Source organism: Pogoniulus pusillus, chromosome 30 (assembly GCF_015220805.1).
Source record: "Pogoniulus pusillus isolate bPogPus1 chromosome 30, bPogPus1.pri, whole genome shotgun sequence".
NCBI lineage: Eukaryota > Metazoa > Chordata > Aves > Piciformes > Lybiidae > Pogoniulus > Pogoniulus pusillus.
The window spans coordinates 16475214-16484553 of NC_087293.1; the positions used below are offsets into that span (position 1 = coordinate 16475214).

Below are 9340 nucleotides of genomic sequence, written 5' to 3' on the forward strand. Positions count from 1 at the left end.
GGGGCCTTCAGCAACCTGGGCCAGTGGAAGGTGTCCCTGCCAATGGCAGGGGGGGCTGGAACTAGCTGAGATTCAAGGTCCCTTCCAACCCAACCCATTCCATGAACCTGAGCTACATTCAGAGCTGCCTTGGCAGCCAGGCACTGAGGGCTTTTCCTCAGCAAGTGAAGATCTTTAAGGGAGCTTTTAACCTCTTACTGCTTGAATCAGAAGTGCCTAAAGTAATCAAAAATAGGGAGTGAAGTTTGGGGCTGAATCAGGGTGTGCTGGTTTCTGTAGTGGTTGAATGATCCAGGGAGAGTGGATTGGAGCTGGAGAAGGGCAGATTTAGACTGGAGATTGGGAAGAACATCTGAAATTCTTTCTACTGAAGGTGGTGAGGCACTGGCACAGGCTGCCCAGAGAGGCCATGGATGCCCCCTCCCTGGAAGTGTTCAAGGCCAGGTTGGATGAGGCCTTGAGCAACCTGGGCTAGTGGGATATGCCCCTGCCCAGGGCAGGGGCTGGAACTGGAGGATCTTTAAGGTTGCTTCCAACTCAACCTCTTCTGTGAATCTGAACTCTGTAGTTGTGGTTACAAAAGCAAAGTTAAAATCAGATACTAAGTAAATGAAGTCCAAGTTGAAGGTCTCAACATCCAGCAAGTTACATCTCTCTGTGTATCTTACGTGGCTTTTAAAGTTGCTTCTCCCCTACCTGATTTTACTTCTCTTAACTACTGAACAGTAAGAAAAGGTCAAAAGAAATCCAATTGCTGGTGCTTGGCTGCGGCACTGAGATCAAGGAGTCCTGTGCTGCAGAGAGCTGCAGCAGGCTGCTACAGAGCCTGGTTTTTCAAAAGCTGAGGTAGATGACTGAGGAGGGGATTGCTCCTTGGGGCAGCAGGCAGGAATGGGAGGAGAAAAGGGGCAAGAAGGGGACCATGAGGAGGCTTCTAATCTCTTTTGGTACTTTGCTGTGGTTTGAGTGCTGGGCAGAGCAGTGGCTTTGCCATTCCAGAGCCTGGGATAACACCCATCCAGAATTTCCTCTGCCTGCATGCACGTGAGGTGTTCCATGTGCCTGCAAAGCTGGGGAGGAAAAGTGACTGATTGGCAGGTTTCCAGCTTCTGTTTGTGTCCCTTCATACTGGTCCCAGGAGGCAGGGGTGCTGGATAGTCCCAGCTACAGCTGCTGTGAGGAAGAGCGCTCAGAGCCCTCTCGGCTGTGCACAGAGGAGGCAGCAGCTCCACAGGCTCCTTCGGGTGTCCTGTCAGTGCTGGTTCAGTTGGGTGCCACTGGCACCCCCATTCCCTGGGGCTTTATTGCCACTCCTGCTTTTAAGGGCTTGTGCCACATGAGGTGTAGGGCTGGGAGTGAGCACAGTCTGATCTCTACCTTCTCTCTGTGCTTCAGCTTAGGAGCAGCAGGTCTCCTTCTGGAGCTGCAGAGAGGTCCACTCCTCAGGCACAAAAAGGCAGCAACTCCAGATCCTTGCTGTTTTCGTGTATCTGGCTGAGTTTTAAGTCGGGCAAAATCCAGTTCTACCTGGATAGACTCTACTGAGGAAGCATTATTCCTCCAGCATCCCACTGGAATATATATTTGGCTCCCATTCTGAGTTGCTGATGTCTGATTTGGCTCCTACTTTCCAGAGCTTTTGCTGACAGAAGGATCTGTGTATCAGTAGAAGCAGTTTGGAAGGTGAAACAACCTTGGAAAGGAAATGTGACCACGACCTTGGAGCCACAGGTCACAGCTTTTGGTTAATCCCCCAAAGTTCTGCCAGACAGCAGAAAGCAGATTCCAAACCCATTCTACCTCACATCATCTTGCCACCAGAGGGTCAAAATCTGACCTGCTGGGGTTTGGTTTTGCTTGATACTTTTTTAGGGGTTCTTTTGCAGTTCCTCACTGCACAAACTGCTTTAGCAGGTGGCACTTGCCTTTGCCTCCAGTTAGTGACTGCTTCTGGCACCCTTCCAGTGCAGACCTCGCCTGCTTTTCCTTAGCAGGAGGATCTCTCTCTTCCTTTTCCCACCAGTGTCCAGCATTTACTTGTGTGGCAGGAGGGATTTGGGGAGGTTCTGTTCAGCTGTGTTTGTTTGCCAACAGACTTCTATACCCGACTCGGAAAGCAATCTGGATCAGAACTGTTTGTCTCGCTGCAGCACAGAGATTTTCTCTGAAGCCAGCTGGGAGCAGGTGGATAAACAGGACACAGAGGTACAGACTAAATCCCTGTCAATCACTCATTCTTCTGCTAGGATGGGATGTTCATGACTGGAGTTCTCCTGCAGCCTCTGCTCATGTGCCCCTTCTTGTGACCTATCTTCTTTGCACTTTGCTTGTGTCTCACACTTTGAATATCAGTACCTGTGCCTATGAGCCCCTCTGCTTGTCTGTGTGAGCTCTGAGGAGCTGTGGAAGGGATGCTTAGCTCAAGGAGCCTTAGGTGGACACAGGCTTGGGGAATGTTCTTGGCCTGGACACTTGGAAAGCACAGCAGACCCCAGGGCAGTGGTGTCGAGGGCTTCGTTTCCGTCCGAGGGCAGCGCAGCTTTGTCTGTTCTCAAAGGGAAGGTTTCTGTTGTCTGTCTTCAGCTGCTTCAAACACTGAATTTGTGCTCTTGGAGCAAACCACTCCCCTCGTGCTGCGTTCTGTGATGCCTTTTGAATGCAGAGAGATGGCTCTGTTTCCAGTTGTCCTCTCCCTGATGAAGTTTTCTGGTTCCCCCAGGTAACTCGATGGCTTCCAGACCACCTGGCTGCACACTGCTACGGCTGCGACAGCGCCTTCTGGCTTGCCAGCAGGAAGCACCACTGCAGGTAACCTCTGTGGGGAGCCAGCGGCACGGCTGGGGGTGTTCCCTCCCTCTTCAGCCAGGCTTTTCTCTCCACACCTAGTTCCTTTCTCCAGGATGGAGTCAGATTGGGTGTTTGAGTGCAGGGCTCTGCTTGCTTCTGAAGGGGCTCAGCGCTTTGGAAGAGCAGAGTGGTTTCCCCTGCTCAGTCCCAGTTCCTCTAGAGGATCCACTTAAAAGGCCAGATTTGGTGTCTGGTCCATCCCAGCCTTAAACAGATCCTGCCTTTTTCCTCAGACTGGGTTTGGGGGCAGCTCTTTGGCTGCTTTGGCTTTTCCAGAGGATGTAAATCACCAAACCCAGTGCTTTGTTACTGTAGCATTCAGTGCTGCAAATACATTTCTGGATCTCAACCTGCTCCTCTCCGTCTCTAACCATCCTGCTCCTTGCTTTAAATTGCTCATGTAAGAGACTCTGAAAAGGGCAGTCTGTGAAAGAAACATCTGCAGGTGGTATTCCCATAGTACACACTTCCAGACACCCCAGGGATCAGTGGCAGGCTGCTCAGCATCTTCTGAGAGTGAAAAGGAGCTGAAACCTACACCCTGCAAGGCCCTGAGCAGGATAAGGACATGCAGCTTCCTTCAGTGCCACCGTTTGCTTCTTTTGCTCATTCCCCTCTGAGCTCTCTCTCCCCTCCTTGCAGGGACAGTGACCGTGTTGATCAGATCTGGTGAGCATTTCCAGCATCCTCTGCCTGTTGTCTGTCTGCCTTCTCTTGGTAACTCCTCCACACTAACTTCTTCCCCCTCTTTGTTGCTCACATGCCCAGCAGTCACTGGAGGTGAGCTGTGGCTGCCTGGCAGGGCCTGTGGATGCTCAGACCCCCCAGGCCTCTCTTCCATTCAGCACTTGGCCTTTGGTAGCTTCGGCTGGGAGGTGGATCACACTAACACCGTGTGTGGGTAACAGAGATGCTTCTCTTCTAACTGAGCAGAGGCTGCCCCTGCACTCCAGCCCTCATGCTTTTAGTTCTGATTCTTTCTCCTTTTTGCCCTGTTTTGAGGAGAGGTCCTCCTGTTCTCAAACGGCTCTGGTGCCTGTGGGCAGTGTGGGGACAGGAACCCTGCTGCTTGTTTCAGGACTGACAATCTCCTGGCAGCAGCAGGGTGTGGAAGCTGGGGGAGGATTGGTGACAGCAAAACTGGGTGGAGGTCTGCTAGTTGGTGAGGAGGTACTTTTGTGGGCTCATGAAGGTTGGAGAAGCTCTCTGAGGTCATCCAGTTCAACCCAGCACTGCCGTGGCCACCAGACCTTGTCCCTGGGTGCCATGGCTGCAGGCGCTCTGAGCACCTCCAGGGACGCTGACCCTACCACTGCCTTGACCACACTCGGGAAAGAAACTTCCCTAACCTCCAACCCAAACCTCCCCTGGCACAATTTGAGGCTATTTCCTCCTGTCTTACTGCTTATTACTTGGGAGTCTGACCCCACCTCACTCCAGCCTCCTTTCAGGGAGTTGTAGAGAGTGAAGAAGTCTCTCCCAGTCTCCTCTGTGCTGAACCCCCCCAGCTCCCTCAGCTGTTCCTCTCCAGACCTTTCCCCAGCTTTGTTGTCCTCCTCTGGACCTGCTCCAGCCCCTCGATGTCCTTGGAGTGAGGGGCGCAAAACCGAGGCCAGGATGCAGGGTGCAGCCTTCCTCAGAGCAGCAACATCACTTTTCCAGCATGTTTGCTAAGGTCTCTTTTTACTCTCAAGTGAAGCAGAGGACCACCAGGGCAGAGAGGGTTGTTGGAGCTTTCCAAAGCTGGAGGGAGAGCAGGCACAGGGCACTGTGGTCTGTTGCAGGAGGCTAAGGCACCACAGTCCCCCGGGGGTGCGTTAGGAAGCTGGGCACTGCCACAGCCAGAGATTTGTTCTAATGCCTCTGGTGTTTTCCAGCCTCAGCAGCCAGCTCCTGCTGATAATGGTGCTTTGAGCAGCAGAGCTGTAGGACACCTCACGGGGCTGCTTCACTCCTGCTTCTGATGGTAATGCCTGAGGGGGCTCCTGAGAAGCCCAGACCTGCCCCAGGCCCTTGGCAGCCTCCTGGGTTAGGGTTCCACGGTGCAGAGCTGAGAAAATGAGCCCAGTGAAGTGAGAAATGGGATTCCTCTGCTGACTCCTTCCCCAGCAGTGCCCAGCATCTGGAATTTTGGTCTCCTGGCAGTGAAGGATGCATGGAGGCTGCTGGGTGCAGGCAGAGTTCTCTGTCAGTCTGCTGGCCCAAAGCAAGACGCTGACGGCACCAAGCCCTGGTGCCGTAGGGTTAACGGAGAGGGAGTCAGGCATGGAGGTCAGCTTGGAACCTTCCTGGCCCTGCGGTGCTCTGCCGAGCTGCCTGTGAGAACAGAGGGGCTGGGAGGACAGGGCACAGCAGGTGTTGAGGAGAAGGTAGTTAGTGGCCAGGTGTGATTGCTGCCCCTGCCTCCCGCGAGGTGCATGCCCTGTGTGCCTCTGCCAGCCGCAGCAGCCTCGCTGCTGAGCATGAGCTCCTGGCTGCCCAGCTCCTGGCTTTGCATGATCCCTCTTGACTCGGTTCACTTCATACAGGAGTGGGGCACTGCTGGGAGTGCCACAGAGGGATCCACTCTGCTGGGGGGAGGGGAGGATGGCACCACCAGAGCTGGAGTTAACTTGTTTCGTCTGTCCCACACTTAACACTTGCAGCATTGCTCTTGAAAGGGAAGAAAAATGTCTCTGAGCTGGGACTTCCCAACACACACTTCAGAAAAGAAAGGAGCAGGGACCCCACCCTGCCTGCCCCCAGAGCACCAGAGGGTGCCCAGTTTGTCTAATGCAGACCTGGGGCAGGGGCATGAGCAGGAGCCACAGTGCCACATTCATGGATTCACAGTGTCACAGAAGCGTTTGGACTGGCAGGGACCTTAAAGATCTTTCAGTTCCAGCCCCCCTGTCACAGGCAGGGACACCTCCCAGCAGCTCAGGGTGCTCAAGGCCTCACCTAGCCTGGCCTCGAACACACCTCCAGGGAGGGAGTATCCACAGCCTCCCTGGACAGCCTGTGCCAGTGTCTCACCACCCTCACTGCAAAGAATTTCTCCCTAATCTTCAGTCTCAATCTGCCTTCCTCCAGCTTCAATCCACGGGGAGAGCTCAGCCGTGGAGGCCTCTGGTGGTCTCGTTCACTCCAGGCTGACACAAGGCACAGCACAGAAGAGCTGCCAGGGGGGAGATGTTAAAGGAGCTGTCGTTCTTTGTGCTCCTCTCGGGGCTCTGTCCCCAGAGCTCTGCTTCCCCGCCAGTGGTGGGAAGCAGAAGCAAAGGGTGCAGACGTTGGAGGGTTGCACTTGGGGAGGAGCAGCTCCAGGGCTGACCCCATCAGAAGGCTGTGGCCACTGCAGCTCTAGAACTCTGCTTCTAATCGTTTCTTTTCCCTCTCTCCCCTCTTCCTGCTGCAAGGAATTGTGGCAACGTGTTCTGCTCCAGCTGCTGTAACCAGAAGGTGCCCGTTCCCAGCCAGCAGCTCTTTGAACCCAGCAGAGTCTGCAAATCCTGCTACAGCAGCTTGCACCCCAGCGGCTCCAGCCTTGATCTCGAACTGGACAAACCCATCACTGCCACATCTAACTAGAGCCCCGTGCTGGGAGCGGCGGGGGAGCAGCCGGGCCGGGCCGGGCCGGGGCCGATTCTGGGAGGGCCGAGGCGGAGCGGGCGCGGCAGCCCCGCGGCGCTCTGGAGGAGGTCGGGGCGCGGAGCAGAGCTGGAGGATGTGCTGCTGGCGGGTGGGAGGCTCCTTCCCCAGCTCTCCCCTTCCCTTTCTGTCCTCCCCGCGTGTCCGTGTCGGCGTGTGTGTGTACATAATATATCTGTGTTTGTTTGCCGGAGGCTCGGGGGCGTGGGCAGGGAGCTTGCACCAGGACCAGGCTTCCCCTCTGGACGGAACTGGTCCCACTGCTGAGCTGCTGCAGACGGAGGAAGGGAGGGGAGGAGAGGGGAGGAGAAGAGAGCCCGGCCCGGGGCAGAGCCTGAGTGCCTGTGGCGGCAGCGCTCCTGCGTTCAGTCACTCCTGTTCCTCCCAAACACCAACCTGCTGTTTGGGAACCTGTTGCTGCTAGAAGAGATGGGAATGTGCTGCCCAGCAGAGCCTCTGCCTCTCTGTCCCTGGAGTGGGCTTAGGCTCGGGCCAGGGCCCTGCTCAGCAGCTCAGCGCCTGCGGCTCGCAGCGGGGACGCCCGCAGGGGTGGCTCATCGGCGGGGGCTGAAGGGCTGCTGAGCCCGGGGGGGGTCTGTGCTGGCAGCCCCTGCAGCCCTGCAGCCACCATTCTCGAGCCAAACCGGAGCCGGGAGCCGAAGCTGCCAGCCTCTGTCCTGGCCCTGCCTGCTGGGAGGTTCAGGCCATGCGAAGCTGCTTGTGGAGCAGGTCAGAGGTGCTGGGCCCTGCAGCCAGGCACTTTACTGAGACCATCCACACCGACACAGCAACAGCTGGGACACGCTGGGCTGGGGCTGTGAGGAGTGTGCTGCCTGGGCCATGCCCCTGGGACATCTCCTCCTTGTTCAGCTTGTGCTTAGTGTACTCCAGCCTGGCAGAACCTGCCTGAGGATTTGACAGAGACCCAAAGCACATCACAGATTCCCCTGCTGCCTTCAGTCCCCATCAGAGTTGCTTCTAGAGCCACCTCACTGAAGTGTGAATCTCCTGACTGCTTTGAAGGAGCCTTGGCTACTGCTGCTCCTCCTTTGGGGCTGTTCTCAAGAGCCCTGCTGGAGTGGCTTTGGGAAGTCCTGGATACAAAAAGCTCCAAATCCCAGAAGCCCTGGGAAGAGGACTGCTTCCCTTCCCAGAGTGGCAGGATCACACCATCCAGAGCAACTCTCAGAGGGAGAAGACCACCTCAGAAGATGTGGCAGGGAAGGTCAGGGGAGCTGAGCTGTGCTGTGCTGCTGCAGCACACTGGAGAGTCACAAGACAATGCAGAATGAATGTCCAGGAGGATGGTTCAGCTGTGGCCACATGGGAAGGGGTCTGGAGAAGGAGCATCCCAGAACCTGCCCTGCTGTGTCTTCTGAAACCACCAGGAGGGAGGAGCAAAGATCCCTCGGGGCCAGGTGTCTCAGCCGGCACAAGGAGCGTCTGGAGCAGAGCTGCTGGGGTGGGAGCAGCAGGAGGCCGAGGGGCAGCCGGCAGGGCTGGGGGGCAGCAGGTGGCTGCGGGGCAGGCAGGCAGAAGCCAGGCTGAGGCTGGGCAGTCCCTGAGGACAGGTGCCAAGAGGTGATACGGGTCGGGGGGGCTGTGCTGTACAGTGTGAATAAATGCTTGCAGCTCTTAGGTCTGTTTTGGGATGGATGAAGCACTTTTGTATTAATATTATTTCCTTTGTATGTAAAGGAGGAAGCAGAGTCTCTCCAGAGCTGTACATAGAACCCTTCTCTCCTCCAGAGAGTCAAAGTGCTCCTATATTTTTCATTTCTTTGGGGGGGGGGAGTTGGTTTTGTTGGGTTGTTTTTTTTTTGGTCAAAGCAAGAAGTAAATACTTTAGAATTGTTAAATATATAAATAAAAGTGAATAAAGTTTAGCCTTTTGCATGGGAGCTTTTGCTAACACACCTTCCAGTTCCTTACTTGCCTTCCCTCTCCTTCACAGGGCTCAGCCTTTGGAGAAGGAGGCTGCAGCAGGCCCCCCCTTGCCCTTTTTTCCCTCCCCCCCTTGCCCTTTTTTCCCTCCCCCCCCTTGCCCTTTTTTCCCTCCCCTCCCTTGCCCTTTTTTCCCTCCCCTGGCTGTGGTGGAGGGTTCCTGGTTTGCAGGGAGTTCTCCCAGGGTGAGCTGCCCTAGGACACAGACAGGTAATGAACGAGCTCCCTGCAGGCCAGAGGGAGCAGAAATCTTCCTTTCTTGTTTTCTTGCTTTAATTTTGCTGCCAGGCTGTGCACTTTGGATGTCATTTGAGTGGAGGAATTGAAATGGACAGAATCACAGAATGGTTTGGGCTGCAAGGGACCTTCCGAGGCCATCCAGTCCGAGCCCCTGCAGCCAGCAGGGACGGCAGCAACTGGAGCAGGTTGCTGAGAGCCACAACCAGCCTGACCTGCAGTGTTCCCGGGACGTGGCAGCTCCCACCTCTCTGGACACCAAATCCCCCTCCCCCAGCCCAGCTCTGCACAGCAGCAGTGCTGTTGATGGTGACTGTTCCTAGAGCTGCAAGCAGCAGTGCTCTGTTCCCTCTTTGCAGTGCAGTTGGGCAACAACATTTTTGGTGCCCATCCTGGCTGGCTGGGGGCTGAATCCCAGCTTTGGCAGGGCCCAAGGGCCCAGCAGTCCCCACGTGAAGGCAAAGCTGCTCCAAGTGAGTTTAAGTAAAAGCAAAGCTTGGTTGAGACAGGGCAGAACAGAAGGGGGAACTGAAAAGCAAGAGCTGGCCCAAGCAGTGCCCTGAGATTCCTGACAGCCCTGCCCAGGAGCGTGGGCAGGTGGAGTTCCAAAGTGAGTGGCCAGGAGCAGCCACTGGACTGGGGGTCCTGAGCCAGCTCCTGCTGTGGAGGTTGGTTGTATGAG

At 55.7% G+C, this 9340-nt stretch overlaps 1 protein-coding gene across 8 annotated transcripts in view; it reads left to right on the forward strand.

The window, feature by feature from the left end:
- Positions 1 to 8363, forward strand: part of MTMR3 (myotubularin related protein 3) — a 72679-nt gene extending 64316 nt beyond the window's left edge. For 4 of the 8 annotated variants that reach the window (XM_064168887.1, XM_064168888.1, XM_064168886.1 and 1 more), the window contains 4 exons: positions 2095 to 2205; positions 2720 to 2808; positions 3490 to 3516; positions 6246 to 8363. In XM_064168887.1, coding sequence (XP_064024957.1) covers positions 2095 to 2205; positions 2720 to 2808; positions 3490 to 3516; positions 6246 to 6417 — 399 coding nt within the window. In that variant the 3' untranslated portion in view covers positions 6418 to 8363. The other 4 variants (XM_064168885.1, XM_064168889.1, XM_064168884.1 and 1 more) reach the window with 4 other exon arrangements.
- The last annotated feature ends 977 nt before the right edge of the window (positions 8364 to 9340 follow it).